Below are 17178 nucleotides of genomic sequence, written 5' to 3'. Positions count from 1 at the left end.
AACAGCTCATTTACATATAACAAAAACCTGTATATCTCTGGAATAAGAAATCTGACCACAGATATTAAGATATTAGTTAATCAGCTTCCTAAAATCTACTTGTCCATATAGACAGCTTAGAAAGGTTGATCCTGCTGACAGATTCCCTTTAAGTATTTTCAGCAGACATTTCTATCTCTTGGCAGGAAAAATGCTGGGTTAAAAATATTACTAAAACACTGAAAGAATTGACAGGCTGCAGATTTTGAAACTGCTTCAAATCTGCAAGGAAAATCTAAGCAGGATGTGCATGATTTCTGAAACCGTATTCCCTTTGCTGGTACAGTTAAACTGTGTTTTTTGTTGTTGGAGAAATGCAGCAAAAATGCAGCGTGTGAACAAGCCCTAATTCCTACATATTATTATTATAAATTGCCTAATTCATTCAAAATAAAAAGTTGCTACAGAATGGAATGAAAAATCTTTCCGCCTTTATTTGGATACATATTTGAAAAATCCATGACATACAAATATATCATAAATGCTAGTGCGTTTCGGACCCCACACTGTTTTTATTCATAGCTGTAGGTCATGCAACCATACATGTAATATATTGTGCTCCCAATCGATGAAATCTTGCAAGTGTTAATCACAATAATTAAAAAGGAATGTTTAAAAGAATAGAAATAGACAGTGAGCGTTTAGTTATATCAACAATATACAAAATAATCATATCGACAAAACACAGTGGTAAATATTCTTAAATATATTGTTAAATACAAGTATTAAGATTTTAATGCAGGATGATTCTAATAGATATTTGACAGAAAATACAATATTATACCACACTGTGAGAACGCAGGAGGTGGAGGGGAGAACAAATACTGATGAAACAACCACTCACACACCCACAATTCATGGAGGGGGTGCAAGTCTTATCCGCGTGCATCTCTAATACTACGTAGCCACCCACTCCATGTATTGTAAGTGTGTCAATGGTTTTTTCATCAGTATTTTGCATCTTTGCTGTCTCTGCCTTTTTCTTTGGGACATAGTATTGGCAAGTACAGCTGCTTTTTAGGGGGGCTATTGAGCTATTATGTTGTGACAGGTTTGTCTAGTTCACAGATAATTGAGAGATACTATAAAAGCGGATCTCTACTTTTTGCATTTTTTTTAATAGTGCTTGGATACAAAGTAACAAAGAGGTGGCACAGAAGAAGCTGAACACTAGTATTCCACTAAGAGAAGAACTAGAACGCCTGAAAACAGATCTGTCCGACGAACTTCAACTTTCTAACGTCCGGTAAATATCTACATAGGAAATAGATCACATTTCAAAAGTACAGGTCTATGCAACATAATATGCAGAATTTGTATGGCAATTTAGAAAGAGTAACATTCACGCATTTTTCTTTGTGCAGAAATAATATTTTAACCCCTTCTCAACATTGGACATACCAGTATGTCTAATTTTCAAAGCTGTTTTCGTAAATGGACATACAAGTATGTCAAGGTGATCGTGTCGGCACAGGACCTGAAATGATTCAGTATAACCTGAATTTTAAACATTTATCTCTCTGGGATTTAGGGTCCAGTGGGCAGTCCTGTCAGTCACACAGCTGTCTATGTATGCTCACAAAGAAAGCTGTCTGTCACTGACAGGACCGCCCACTAGACCCAAAATACCAGAGAGAGCAGAGGGTTAAATGTTTAAAGTTCAGGTTATGCAGAATCATTTCTTACAAAATTATAAAAGAATCTAATCCGCTCCCCCTGCTCTATAACATGGTGACTGTTTTTCCCCTTTAATTGACAGCCAGCATCATCGCTGACGCAAAATTTTCAAGCCAGTTTGAAGCAGCTCTGTCAAAATGGGCAGAGAGAAGGGGGTGAAACGCCAGCCAATTAACTTCAGCCAAAGTGCTAGTATTTCTTACACCAGAAATTATGCTCCGATCCCTGACTAAAGTAACATTCCCGGGGAGGCGCATGATGGCACACACCACTGAGATGATGCGCCAAATTCATTCCATTTTTAATGAATTTAGCGCTTCATCCTTCTGCTGGTCCTTCATTAATGCTGGAATGTGATATATAGAGGGTTCCCATTTACTGGTAACACAAAAGCTCTGGAAATTTGATGTGACTGTCCCTCAAAAAATTCAGTGACCTCTACAATCCCAAATCCAAATGACCTTATTACTTTACAATTTATTGGGTCCATGTCTCCAGAAGTTGAGCACAATTTATTGGGCTCTAAGTGGCATATTTGTAATTTTCACTTTTCAACATCAACTGCAGTTTATTTCCGGAAAACGTCTACAAAATAACCACCCTCAAGTCACCCTATTGTGGAAATTGCTCCCAACTGGGAATTCATAGCCCCTACACCCACATATGAATTTCCAGATGTGAGTAATTTCCATAATAGGATGACTTGAGGATGGTTTCTGATAATCTAGTAGTGCACAGGCTTTGCGAATGACAGCCACAAACTTTCCAGGAGGATCTGCCCACCTTCCCATCCCATGTGCCCCACAGTAGTTTCCAACCACATATGGAGTATTGGCCAACTGTGAAGAAATTACACATCAAATTGTGGCGATCATTTTCTCCTGTTGTTATACCTTGTGAAAAATAAAAAAATGGGGCAAAAGCAAGATTTTAGTGGGAAAACATAATTTTTAATTTTCGCGGCTCAATGATATAAATTTCTTTGAAACACCTATAGGTTCAAGATTCCCACCACACTCCTAGATGAATTCCTTGAACAGGAGTTCCACTCCTGAATTACTATGCTGCGCTGCCTCCGTTATGTAGGTTTACAGCGTTCGGCTGCCGTGTGCATGAGTGTGAAGCCCATTTTCTCCTCCCCTCCAGATCGCTGGGAGATGATGGGTTGCCCGGCATCCAGGAGCTTATTGAAGACGGCGTACCTGCTATGGCATTATGCCAATGACGCTCAGCCTGAAGTATTGTAGTATATTGTGTAGATAAACAAGAGGTCGCTAGTCCCTTAAGGGTACTAATAAAAATTGGGAAAACACATTAAAAATTCATTTGATAAAAATATGTTTATATCTAAGTTTAAATTGCTACATTTTTTTCCTTAAGGGAAAATGGCAAAATGCAAATTATTAAAAAATAAAATATTTGGTATTGATGCCTTTTTATTTAGTTTTACTTCATATAGTATTTATCAATGGGGGTGTTGCTCATAGGGTAATAATGCAGAGCAGTCTACAGACATCCTGTGCCATGCCCCCTGGGAAAGAACCATAAAAAATACTTCTTGAACTGTAAGGAGAATTAAGAAACAAACAACAAATACCGAGGGGAGCAGCGAGAATAAAGAAAGAGCAAAACTATCCACTTTTGACCTCCTGACGGCTGCTCTTTAAGTTATAAGTATATTTTGGACATAAGACCCATAACATGAAATATATACTGCTTTTTCTTTTATGGTCATTTTAGTGTGCGATACTGAATACATGACTGCTGGGTAATGTTAATTATCATATTCAGGTTGCTGATTTTTATGTCCGCTCAGTAACAATCCATTTGTGACATCACTTTTTCTTGATGTTTGCTGCTTCTACTGATTCATACAGTTGCTTCAGCCGGTGGAATTTACACACCGCTGCTGGATGACCGGGTTCACAAAAACTTTAGAAGAGTTGTGCGATTATTTAGACAGCTCAGAATTCAGACAGTTTAGTAGACTGCTGCATTATCTCATCTGTCATTTCAGAGACAGCGCTCTCCATTCAGCCAAGCAACCCCAATGTGGGTCAAATCACTTAAAGGGGTGGTAGTAAATAAAACCAAACATGGCTGCTTTCCTTCAAGACCCATGTTTGTTATGTTGCTATTTGTTGTTTTCATTTAAATCAATCTGGATGTATGTGATACTCTTTCTTGAAAAAAAAAAAACATAATATGTTTTCGTAATCGTATACAATGCTTTCCTACTCCAGACAGGGATGTAGAGGTAGAAATTGCCCTCCAGCCCTGGGTCCCTAAGAGAACTCAAAAGACATATGTCACTTAAAGGGAATCTAGCAGCAGGATTGTACCCCTTCATACTATTTAAATATGCATGTAGCTCTTTAATAGCCAAGTCCAGAAATACCTTTACATGGGTAGTCCGGTCCTCTGTTACTGAGAAATCAGCATTTGAATCGATCTGGAAAGAGGCTGAAGAGCTATTTGTAGATCTGAAGCCTCTGTCACTCCGGCTCTATTCCCTGCCTCTTTGCTGTGTCCTCAGGCAAGAGAGACGTCAGTCAAGCAGGAAAAAGGGAGACAAAAAGCGCATATAGGGTCTTATCCTCAGATTTAGTGCAGTTTTTAACAGGGAGCTGCTCACCTGATGGTATAAAGCAAGAGCATGTGCGTATCGGCTGCTGCAGATCCACAGGCCGCCCACGCAACCTTCTCAGAGACATTGTGCAGGATAGTTTGTGGATTAAATCCATGCTGATACAATAATACAGATTCGAATGTAATGAAAAACTCTGGTGGTTTATTCAACGCGTTTCGAGGTCTGTCTGACCTCTTCATCAGGAAAATACCACATGGTATGTCTTTGTGGTATTTTTTCATTACACCCGAATCTGTATTATTGTGACAGCGCGGATTTAATTCACAAACTATCCTGCACAATGTCTCGAAGCAGGAAAAAGCGGCACTTGTCTGGGAATAGAGCTGGAGTGACAGAGGCTTCAGATCTATAAATAGCTCTTCAGCCTCATTTATATATTAAGTACAATGTTGATTTCTCAATAATCGAGGAACAGACCGGCCATGTAAAGGTATTACTGGACTTGTTGAAGGAACTACCTGCACATATAAATAGTTTGGGGGGTGAAATCCTACTGACAGATTCCCTTTAAACAGCAGTGTTGTAAATGACACATGGTAGGTGGGTGACATTGTTACATATTTTCCAGTGGAATTAGAAGCTTCAAATTCTGTTCAAGTAGAAAAGAAAAAATAGGGAATATGTCAGACTTGGCTTAGTGACCAGAAGGGTACATTGCTTTCCCCAGCTAAAGTTTTCAGTATTGAGGATGAGTGATGTCTTACGAATCCACTGAAAGAGCAAAGGCCGTCTTGCATTACCAATAGTGATGAGTGAGAGTGCTCGGATACAGTGTTAACCGAGCATGCTCGGGGTTATCCGAGTATCTTGGGCGTGCCTGACTAATATGCTCAAGTCCCCGCAGCTGCATGATTCGCGGCTGTTAGACAGCCGGGTTTGCCTGTTTGTTAGGCAATCCCACATGTGTTGCAGCTGTCTAACAGCCGCGAATCATGCAGCAGCGGGGACTAGAACATGTTATTCAGTCACACCCGAGATACTTGGATAACACCAGAGCATGCTGGGAGAACACGATATCCGAGCACATACGCTCATCACCTTGATGTGTCTCTGACGTCAAGGGTATGAAAACATTGCAAAGCTATACATTTTACCATTTCAGGATATTCGAGTCTCCTTTTTTTGAATAACTAAACAAAAGATATTTATTTATGTTCCATTGTTTATATAGCACCAATGTACTCCACAGCGCTGTGCAGTGGTTGTCATCACACAAGGCTGTCCAAATAGTCCTCCAGGTCTAAATTCCCCATATGAGACACATACTTGTACACTTAGGCCAATTTCATAGGATGCCAAAAGGACACCATTTTGAAAATGTACTATTCCCTCATTAACCAGATGGCAGAGAAGCTGGGGTATTGCACATCGCTGTGGTCAACTGCACAGTTTAGGTCGTCTTATCAAACATAATTGTGAGTCTTTGAAGATGGCAAAAGGTAAATACCTTAAGTGATCTGCCTCCACATAATGATATGAATATTCTCTTTTATTCAGATTTTTTTTATTTTACAGATAAATTATATGAGTACTGCTTAGACTGTTCCTGTAATTTTGAATATTTATAGTTTGTTTAATGGGTTTTCACAGTGAATATGCCATAAGTGTCTAGTAGGCAGAGGTCCCTGTGAAAATGACATAGATGTCTGCAGTGGGAACCTCCCTATCCTTTTTTATAAGTAGATTAAGAAAAAATCATTAAAAAAAACACAGTGAAACATATGTATTGAATGATAAGATAGTCACTCACTACAGGTGGAAGAAAGGCGATTCCGACAGCTAAGGCTTCTTTCACATTTCTGTCGGTACGGGGCCGTCACAAACAGTCGGCCCGACGTACTGACGGACGTTGTGCACAATTGTGCACAACGTGGGCAGCGGATGCAGTCTTACGACGCATCTGCTGCCCATTGTGAGTTCCAGGGAGGAGGGGGCGGAGTTCCGGCCGCGCATGCGCGGTCGGAACTGGCGGATTCGACGGACGAAAAAACTTTACATTGAACATTTTTTCATCTCGACAGACCGCAAAAACACGACGCGTCCGTCGCACGACGGATGCGACGTGTGTCCATCCGTCTCAATCCGTCGTTAGTTCAAGTCAATGGCAAAAAAACGGATCCTACGGTCACATTTGCAGGATCCGTTTTTTTGCCATAACCACGGATTGCGATGGCCCCCAGAAGACGGAAATGTGAAAGAAGTCTAAATAAGAAAGTGTTCTTTACAGTCAGAGCAGTCAGAATGTGGAATGCCGACCACAACAGGTAGTAATGGCAGACACTATAACAGCTGGATGATTTCCTCAGTACACATAACATTGTGGATTATAGTTAATTTAGTGACAAAAAAAAAACAATTGGTGGAGAAAAGTTGAACTTGATTGATCTAGGTCTTTTTTCAACCCATGTAACTATGTAACTGTCAAGAAACAAAGGGCTTAATGCAAAGATGTCACATGAACAACACAGGAAATTGCAATACAGCTCCTGTATACAAATTACATTGCCCATTGGGCAAGGTCATAATTTATAGATTGGATGCTGCCTGTTCACTGGGAATTGCACCGATCACCAGAACACTCACTACTCTACCCAATAGAATAGAGTGGCAACGCGCATACTCTACTGCTGCTCCATTTAATCTTTATGGGACAGCCAGAAAAAGCTGAATACTGAGCTTGGCAGTCTCATAAATGGAGCTGTGGTCAAGCACGCACTCTGCTGCTTCATTCTGTTGGGGATAAAAGTGACCTGTTCTGGTGATCAGTGGGAGGTCCCAATAGTTGGATAGGAGACAGTAGGTTAAGGGGTTGCATAAGTGAGGTGACGGGGATCATTGCAAGCTGCATGCTTCTTTGAAGAGATGAGTTTTCACGTTTTAACTAAAGGTTGTGAATAATGGAGAAAATCGGTCGTGTTGGGGCACAGAAGCCCAGAGGATGGGGCATGCTCGGGAGAAGTCTTGAAGTCGATTAGTTGAGGAACATACGAGAGTGGAGGAGAGAATGAGATCTTGTAAGGACCGGAAATTACGTTTGGGATGATATTACGAGATTAGTTTTGAAGTATATAGAGGATACAAATTATGCATGAGTAACACTGCCTGGGGCGGTAGCCATGGGAGAGTATTATGATTTCTGGGCCCTGACACACTACAGAAAAATGTGGTTCCTGAGTGACTGTGTGGTGATGTTGCAGTGGACACCTTGATGTTCAGTCCTGCCATAGTTTGCATGGCACTGGACCCCTTTATGGAAAAGAGCACTGGAAACCAGACATTTGGTTAAAAACAAAGTCCATTTTACTAATCAACCTACCGGCATACATAGGATGGCAGCGAAAACACTTGATAACGTCTGTGCCAGACAGAGGCACGTGCTTAATGGTAACTGGCAATGGCATATTACTTGTGATGAACATTGCTGAAAGTTCACAATTTAAGCAGAGGACCTTTATAGTATAACGCCGCTCCGGTTGACGTGTTTCGTCGTGGTACTGCGCTCGGACTAATCTTTCCCTGGGAATAGACATAAAGGAGATTATCCCGATGCCTTCTTCCTGTATGTGCCCCAAACCCGCTGACACCATCTCAGTGACTGCAGCTTTCAGGTCTGGCCATCTCTAGGACTGTTCCCACTAAGTCTTCTTAGAAGTTCCTATCTTATCTCATTGTTGGTCCCCTGACTTGCCTGTGTGAGGGGGAAACGCTGTCACCACTGAAGTGCTGTTGATGAGTCTTGTTTCCTATGCCACTATTTCCCGCACACACCCAATGATGATCCTCTTTTTCTCCAAGAGTGTCTTGTTTTGTCTCTCTCTCAACCTTAACTAACTTCCTTTTTCCTATCACTATCCCACAATCTCCAATCCTTCTCCCTAATAAGGGCCGGTCCCACAGTTAACTGTCTCAGACCCTGCAGTCTGTTGCTGGGCAGATGTAACCTTCAACACAGTTCTATGAAAACATTATAACACTTATCTCTATCATGTATTGTATTACTCAGGAAGATATCACATTTCACATTGCAATGCACAAAATTATGCAGTCACATATTAACTCTATGTCCAGCAAACTCATTTAAACATTATACATGAAACAGGCTGCCACGAGAGGTGGTGAGTTCTTTTTCAATGGAAGTCTTCAAACAGAGGCTGGACAGACATCTGTCTGAGATGGTTTAGTGAATCAAGCATTGAGCAGGGGGTTGGAAACGATGACCCTAGAGGTCCCTTCAAACTTTAATATCCTATGATTCCACATCACAATTCACATTACATCTTACATATTATATACCACAGTAGCATTGACGTCTTCAGGAACACGGCAGCTGGTCCACCTCCTCACAGATGGCTTTGTAGGTCAGTGTTAGTAGTTTAGACTGTACCTGTTGGGAAATTGAAAGCCAATGAGAAGATTTGCAGAGCGGAGAGGCGGATTAATTGGGCATCAGAGTTGCGGATGGATTGGAGAGATGTGAGAATGTCAGTTGGGAGGCCATAGAGGAGAATATTGCAGTAGTCAAGGCGGGAGATGATGAGGTCATTAGTAATTTTGGTAGGGCAGTTTCAGTGGATTGGTAGGGATGGAAGCCGGATTGTAGGTGGTCAAAGAGTAAGTTGAATGAGAGGAAAGTTCGATGTGCACGTGCTGGAGTTTATAGGTGAACGCGAGTAGCGATATGGGGTGAGAGCTACAGATTAGATGAAGGGATGGCTTCTTCAGGATAGGTATGATTATTGCTACGGTATATACTGGGATACTGTACCTATAAATGATTTGTTCTTAAAGAGACAAACCTATTGTCAAAAGCTGCTGTTGTGTTTGATATACCATAGGTTTTAGCTCTTACCCTAAACTGCGTGTGTTTTGGTTTAAAATGTTTTAGCTTTTTATTTTATTCAATGTGTTATTATGTCTTGAATTAAGCCATGGTTTATTATATTTTTTTATTTTACGCTATAGGACACACAGTCATATTTACAGACCGGACTGGCATGAGTGCAGCTGGGCATGTGATGTTGGGGACAATGGATGTTCATCATCACTGGGCCAAGGTGATTTTAATTGAATGCTTTTTTGTTTCTTTTTTTCTTTATTTATTATTCTTTGCTTATATAGCGCTATCATATTCGTAGCGCTTTACAGACATTATCATCACTGTCCCCATTGGTGCTAACAATCTAGATTGGCTATCAGTATGTCTTTGGAGTGTGGGAGGAACCCAGAGGAATCCCACACAAACACTGGGAGAACATACAAACTCTTTGCAGATGTTTGGTTTTGGTGGGATTTGAGCCCAGGACCCTAGAGCTGCAAGGCTGCAGTGCTAACCACTGAGCCCCACGGTGTCTTTAACCCCTTCCCGACCCATGACGCCACGTAGGCGTCACCCCCCCGTGGCTACGATCGCTCTGATTGGCTGTTGAAAGTGAAACTGCCAATCAGAGCGATTTGTAATATTTCACCTAAAAAACTGGTGAAATATTACAATCCAGCCATGGCCGATGCTGCAATATCATCGGCCATGGCTGGGAAACCTGAAGTGACCCCCCCCACCCCACCGATCGTCCCCCCAGTGCTCCGTTATGGAGTCCGTTCCCCTCCGTCCTGTGCTCCGCTCCCCCGTCCTCCTGCCCACCCCCCCCTGCTCCTATGTCACCCCCCCGTGCTTCGACGCCCCCCCCCGTGCCCCGATCTCCCCCCCCTTATACTTACCGAGGCTCCCGGTGCCCGTCCGCCTCCATCATGGGCGCCGCCATCTTCCAAAATGGCGGGCGCATGCTCAGTGCGCCCGCCGAATCTGCCGGCCGGCAGATTCATTACAAAGTACATTTTGATCGCTGTGGTAGGTTCTATCACAGCGATCAAAATAAAAATAAATAATAAATAAACCCCCCCTTTATCACCCCCATAGGTAGGGACAATAATAAAATAAAGAAAATATTTTTTTTTCTTTTTCCACTAGGGTTAGGGTTAGAACTAGGGTTAGAACTAGGGGTAGGGTTAGGGTTACGGGTAGGGTTAGGGGTAGGGTTAGGGTTATGGCATGTGCACACAGTGCGGATTTGGCTGCGGATCCGCAACGAATTGGCCGCGGATCCGCAGCGGATTGGCCGCGGATCCGCAGCGGATTGGCCGCTGCGAATTCGTAGCAGTTTTCCATCAGGTTTACAGTACCATGTACACCTATGGAAAACCAAATCCGCTGTGCCCATGGTGCGGAAAATTCCGTGCAGAAACGCTGCGTTGTATTTTCCGCAGCATGTCAATTCTTTGTGCGGATTCCGCAGCGTTTTACACCTGTTCCTCAATAGGATTCCGCAGGTAAAATCCGCACAAAAAAACACTGGAAATCTGCTGTAAATCCGCAGGTAAAACGCAGTGCCTTTTACCTGCAGATTTTTCAAAAATCGTGCGGAAAAATCTCACACGAATCCGCAACGTGGGCACATAGCCTTAGGGTTAGGGTTGGAATTAGAGTTAGGGTTGGAATTAGGGCTAGGGTTGGAAATAGGGTTAAGATTAGGCTTGTGGTTAGGGTTACGGATAGGGTTAGGGGCGCGTTGGGGTTACAGTTGTGGTTAGGGTTGGGATTGGGATTAGGGTTAGGATTAGGGTTGGAATTAGGGTTACGGGTGTGTTGCGGTTAGGGTTGTGGTTAGGGGTGTGTTGGGGTTAGGGTTGTGATTAGGGTTATGGCTACAGTTGGGATTAGGATTAGGGGTGTGTTGGGGTTAGTGTTGAAGTTAGAATTGAGGGGTTTCCACTGTTTAGGCACATCAGGGGTCTCCAAACGCAACATGGCGCCACCATTGATTCCAGCCAATCTTGCGTTCAAAAAGTCAAATGGTGCTCCCTCCGTTCCAAGCCCCGACGTGCGCCCAAACAGTGGTTTACCCCCACATTTGGGGTACCAGCGTACTCAGGACAAACTGGGCAACAACTGTTGGGGTCCAATTTCTCCTGTTACCCTTGCAAAAATAAAAAATTACTTGCTAAAACATAATTTTTGAGGAAAGAACAATTATTTTTTATTTTCACGGCTCTGCGTTATAAACTTCTGTGAAGCACTTGGGGGTTGAAAGTGGTCACCACACATCTAGATAAGTTCCTTCGGGGGTCTAGTTTCCAAAATGGGGTCACTTGTGGGGTGTTTCTACTGTTTAGGCACATCAGGGGCTCTGCAAATGCAACGTGATGCCCGCAGACCATTCCATCAAAGTCTGCATTTCAAATGTCACTACTTCCCTTCCGAGCCCTGACGTGCGCCCAAACAGTGGTTTACCCCCACATATGGGGTACCAGCACACTCACAACAAACTGGGCAACAAATATTGGGGCCCAATTTCTCCTGTTACCCTTGTGAAAATAAAAAATTGCTTGCTAAAACATCTTTTTTGAGGAAAGAAAAATGATTTTTTATTTTCACGGCTCTGCGTTGTAAACTTCTGTGAAGCACTTGGGGGTTGAACGTGCTCACCACACATCTAGATAAGTTCCTTGGGGGGTCTAGTTTCCAAAATGGGGTCACTTGTTGGGGGTTTCTACTGTTTAGGCATATAAGGGGCTCTGCAAACGTAACATGATGCCCGCAGACCATTCCATCAAAGTCTGCATTCCAAAACGTCACTACTTCCCTTCCGACCCCCGGCATGTGCCCAAACAGTGGTTTACCCCCATATATGGGGTATCAGCGTACTCAGGAGAAACTGGACAACAACTTTTGGGTCCAATTTCTCCTGTTACTCTTGCAAAAATAAAAAATTCTGGGCTAAAAAAATATTTTTGAGGAAAGGAAACACATTTATTATTTTCACGGCTCTGAGTTATAAACTTCTGTGAAGCACTTGGGGGTTCAAAGTGCTCACCACACATCTAGATAAGTTCCCTTGGGGGTCTAGTTTCCAAAATGGAGTCACTTGTGGGGAGTTCCTACTGTTTAGGCACATCAGGGGCTCTGCAAAAGCAACCTGACGCCCGCAGAGCATTCCATCAAAGTCTGCATTTCAAAACGTCACTACTTCCCTTCCGAACCCCGACGTGTGCCAAAACAGTGGTTTACCCCCACATATGGGGTATCAGCGTACTCAGGAGAAACTGGACAACAACTTTTGGGGTCCAATTTCTCCTGTTACCCTTGGGAAAATAAAAAATTGTGGGCTAAAAAATCATTTTTGAGAAAAGAAAAATTATTTTTTATTTTCATGGCTCTGCGTTATAAACTTCTGTGAAGCACTTGGGGGTTCAAAGTGCTCACCACACATCTAGGTTAGTTCCTTGGGAGGTCTAGTTTCCAAAATGGGGTCACTGGTGTGGGAGCTCCAATGTTTAGGCACACAGGGGCTCTCCAAACGCGACATGGTGTCCGCTAATGATTGGAGCTAATTTTCCATTCAAAAAGCCAAATGGCGTGCCTTCCCTTCCGAGCCCTGCCGTGCGCCCAAACAGTGGTTTACCCCCACATATGGGGTATCATCGTACTCAGGACAAACTGGACAACAACATTTGGGGTCCAATTTCTCCTATTACCCTTGGGAAAATAAAAAATTCTGGGCTAAAAATCATTTTTGAGGAAAGAAAAATTATTTTTTATTTTCACGGCTCTGCGTTATAAACTTCTGTGAAGCACCTGGGGGTTATAAGTGCTCACTATGCATCTAGATAAGTTCCTTGGGGGGTCTAGTTTCCAAAATGGGGTCACTTGTAGAGGAGCTCCAATGTTTAGGCACACAGGGGCTCTCCAAACGCGACATGGTGTCCGCTAACGATTGGAGCTAATTTTCCATTCAAAAAGTCAAATGGCGCTCCTTCCCTTCCGAGCCTTACCATGTGCCCAAACAGTGGTTTACCCCCACATGTGAGGTATTGGTGTACTCAGGAGAAATTGCCCAACAAAACTTAGGATCCATTTTATCCTGTTGCCCATGTGAAAATGAAAAAATTGAGGCTAAAATAATTTTTTGGGGAAAAAAAAGTACTTTTTCATTTTTACGGATCAATTTGTGAAGCACCTGGGAGTTTAGAGTGCTCACTATGCTTCTAGATAAGTTCCTTGGGGGGTCTAGTTTCCACAATGGGGTCACTTGTGGGGGAGCTCCAATGTTTAGGCACACGGGGGCTCTCCAAACGCGACATGGTGTCCGCTAAAGATTGGAGCCAATTTTTCATTCAAAAAGTCAAATGGCGCTCCTTCCCTTCCGAGCCCTGCCGTGCGCCCAAACAGTGGTTTACCCCCACATATGAGGTATCAGCGTACTCAGGACAAATTGGACAACAACGTTCGTTGTCCAGTTTCTCCTTTTACCCTTGGGAAAATAAAAAAATTGTTGCTAAAAGATCATTTTTGTGACTAAAAAGTTAAATGTTCATTTTTTACTTCCATGTTGCTTCTGCTGCTGTGAAACACCTGAAGGGTTAATAAACTTCTTGAATGTGGTTTTGAGCACCTTGAGGGGTGCAGTTTTTAGAATTGTGTCACTTTTAGGTATTTTCAGCCATATAGAACCCTCAAAATGACTTCAAATGTGAGGTGGTCCCTAAAAAAAATGGTTTTGTAAATTTTGTTGTAAAAATGAGAAATCACTGGTCAAATTTTAACCCTTATAACTTCCTAGCAAAAAAAAAATTTGTTTCCAAAATTGTGCTGATGTAAAGTAGACATGTGGGAAACGTTATTTATTAACTATGTTGTGTCACATAACTCTCTGGTTTAACAGAATAAAAATTCAAAATGTGAAAATTGCGAAATTTTCAAAATTTTCGCCAAATTTCCGTTTTTTTCACAAATAAACTCAGAAATTATCGACCTAAATTTACCACTAACATGAAGCCCAATATGTCACGAAAAAACAATCTCAGAATCGCTAGGATCCGTTGAAGCGTTCCTGAGTTATTACCTCATAAAGGGACACTGGTCAGAATTGCAAAAAACGGCAAGGTCATTAAGGCCAAAATAGGCTGGGTCATGAAGGGGTTAATCCATATGTCTTACTGTACTGTAGTAATTAATTAATTTGCCTCCTACCGCCTTAGTGGCATAGTTATAGTATTGTGATTACACATTTGGATATCAAATTTTCACTTATATCAAACAATTACCTTGATTTGATATTGTGGTGCCACCACCCCAACGCGCCTTTCGGCTGGCGTGCCTTCTTCCGCGGGGGGTGGTATCACAATAGTATGCTGATCTTAAATAGTCATATTGAGCCAATGAGGGAGGGTGTCTCAAAGCCTATAGAAGAGATGTTGCTGTCGATTGATGCATGCAGCATCGACGCATCAACAAAGCCGTCATTGGGAGAGGAGTGGCCGGAACGAATCGCTGTGCCGTCCACTTTGGCTCATGTGAGCGGAGCCGCGGTCATCTCATCGCTGAAAGGAGACACCTCCAGCCGTGACAAGCAACGGCGCCCCAGCACACATGCGCACTAGCAACTATATAGCTGGATACAGAGGTAAGGAGCAGATTTGTATCCCACACAAATGTCCAATGCACAACCTCAGAAGAGATGTTATAGAGGAAAAATCAGTCCTACGTGTAAATGTACAATGAGGCATTTGCACAGTGTTCATTATTAAAGAAATACAGTATTATATATCTGGTATCCCAACATTCTTCAAATATCTAGAGTTATACAAATACAGTGTATAAACACAAGGATAATATTTGCACAATGTTGGACATAAAAATGATACAATACCATTTATCTTATATTTCCAATTCAACAGATAGGAAGGTATCATTAACATAACATAAAAACATGTATATGCAGTTTATCATACAGCAAAAGAATATAGAAGAAAAAATGTAGAAAAGAATTAGAATGGTATCATGATTTGTCAACAAATATGAAGTATGATCGAAGTGCATATATGTAGGAGAAACCTCAACTGGTTTAGAAGGTTATAATATAATTAGAGTTGAGTTCAAAATTCAGTCCCGATTATGATTGGCAGTGAATATTATTTTTGCAATATTCGCCGAACGTCATTGAAGTCAATGGGTGTAGAAATGAACAAATATGTTCGGAACCGATCATCAAACATAAATTCGGCATAAATAGCGTACCTATATGGCAAACTCAGATTCGGCGACCGATTCCGAACATATTCCCTCAAAGCTAATGGTGGATCCATTAAGGATTATATTTACCGTATATACTCGAGTATAAGCCGAGATTTTCAGCCCATTTTATTAGGCTGAAAGTGCCCCTCTCGGCTTATACTCGTGTCATTGTCCCAGGGGGTTGGCGGGGGAGGGTGAGCGGCAGCTGTCACATCATACTCACCTGCTCCCGTCGCGTCTCTGCCTGTCCCTGCTTCTCCAGCGCCCGCAGCTCTTCCTGTGTTCAGCGGTCACGTGATACTGCTCATTAAAGTAATGAATATGGATGCTACTCCACTCCCATGGAGAACGCATATTCATTACTTTAATGAGCGGTACCACATGACTACTGAACACAGGAACAAGCTGCTGGCATCAGAGACCATCGCACCGGAGAAGCTGCCAGGCACCGCGCAGGGAGGATGAGTATAATGGGGGAGGGTGAGCCATGAGATATTCACCTGTCCTTGTTCCACCGCCGCGTGCCGCTGTGTCTTCCGTGTCCTCTGGCTGTGACGTTCAGGTCAGAGGGCGCCATGACGTGTTTAGTGTGCGCGCCGCCCTCTGCCTGAACAGTCACTGCAAAGACCCCGGGGGGCCTGCTCAGGACAAGAGGTGAGTATGCTATTTTTTATTTATTTTTTATTTTTTTTAATCGCAGCAGCAGCATATGGAGCAAATGTTTCTATGGAGCCATAAATCAATCTTTATGCAGCATTATATGGGGCACTTTTTCTATGGAGCATCTTTTGGGGCAATAATCAACCTTTATGCAGCATTGTATGGGGCATAATATTCTATGGAGCATCTTATGGGGCCATAATCAACCTTTGTGCAGCATTATATGAGGCAAATGTTTCTATGGAGCATCTTATGGGCGCATAATCAACCTTTGTGCAGCATTATATGGGGCATATTTTTGTATGAAGCACCTTATGGGGCCCATCATGAACTTTATGGAGCATTATATGGGGCGTATTTTGTATGGAGCATTATATAGGGCGTATTTTGTATTGAGCATCTTATGGGGTCATCATGAACTTTATGGAGCATTATATGGGGCTTCTGATTGAATATGGATATTTAAAAACTTAACCTACTGATCTCTCAATTAATTTTACTTTTATTGGTATCTGTTTTTATTTTTGCCATTTACCAGTAGCTGCTGCATTTTCCACCCTAAGCTTATGCTCGAGTCATTAAATTTTCCCAGTTTTTTTGTGGCAAAATTAGGGGTCTCGGCTTATACTCGGGCCGGCTTATACTCGAGTATATACGGTATGTGAAAATAGGGATATACTATACATGATATAATGGGCATGACAAGTGTAAGTCAGATGGTCCAAAATATACATATAAATCCTAGTGCATGCTACTGCATATAGGCAATGGAGACAATAGAATAGATCCCTCGATCTATTAGGTATATAAAAATATACTCAGAAGAATTAATCCAAATGAGTTATAAGGAATATATCTATCTACAGTCATAAAAGACGTCACCACATTGCGCATACAGAAGTGGTCATAATGAGGACTATGTAGCCTGTAGGGAAAGGTATCAATGGTTCTAACACCAGAAATCCAGTCTTCATACATAGGAGCCAACTAGGCTATTAAATGACTCATTTAATGCGGCTCATTTTGTACATAAGCTGAAACAGATAAAACAATAGTTAAAAATATGAAGAAAGTATTAAAAACA

At 42.1% G+C, this 17178-nt stretch overlaps 1 protein-coding gene across 3 annotated transcripts in view; it reads left to right on the top strand.

The window, feature by feature from the left end:
- The window catches only part of TCAIM (T cell activation inhibitor, mitochondrial), a 123962-nt gene that overhangs the window by 87363 nt on the left and 19421 nt on the right, over positions 1-17178 (top strand). For all 3 annotated transcript variants that reach the window (XR_013216849.1, XM_077268980.1, XM_077268981.1), the window contains exons 6-8: positions 1163-1285; positions 5708-5805; positions 9329-9420. Coding sequence is in view for 2 of the 3 variants with exons in the window: in XM_077268980.1 (XP_077125095.1) it covers positions 1163-1285; positions 5708-5805; positions 9329-9420 (313 nt within the window). In the remaining variant the exon portion in view is untranslated. The remainder of the gene's footprint in view (positions 1-1162; positions 1286-5707; positions 5806-9328; positions 9421-17178) is intronic.

This window comes from Ranitomeya variabilis, chromosome 6, assembly GCF_051348905.1.
Source record: "Ranitomeya variabilis isolate aRanVar5 chromosome 6, aRanVar5.hap1, whole genome shotgun sequence".
NCBI classification, from domain to species: Eukaryota; Metazoa; Chordata; class Amphibia; order Anura; family Dendrobatidae; genus Ranitomeya; species Ranitomeya variabilis.
The sequence above is the reverse complement of the archived record's forward strand: the minus strand, read 5'-3'. Positions and strand labels throughout refer to the sequence as shown.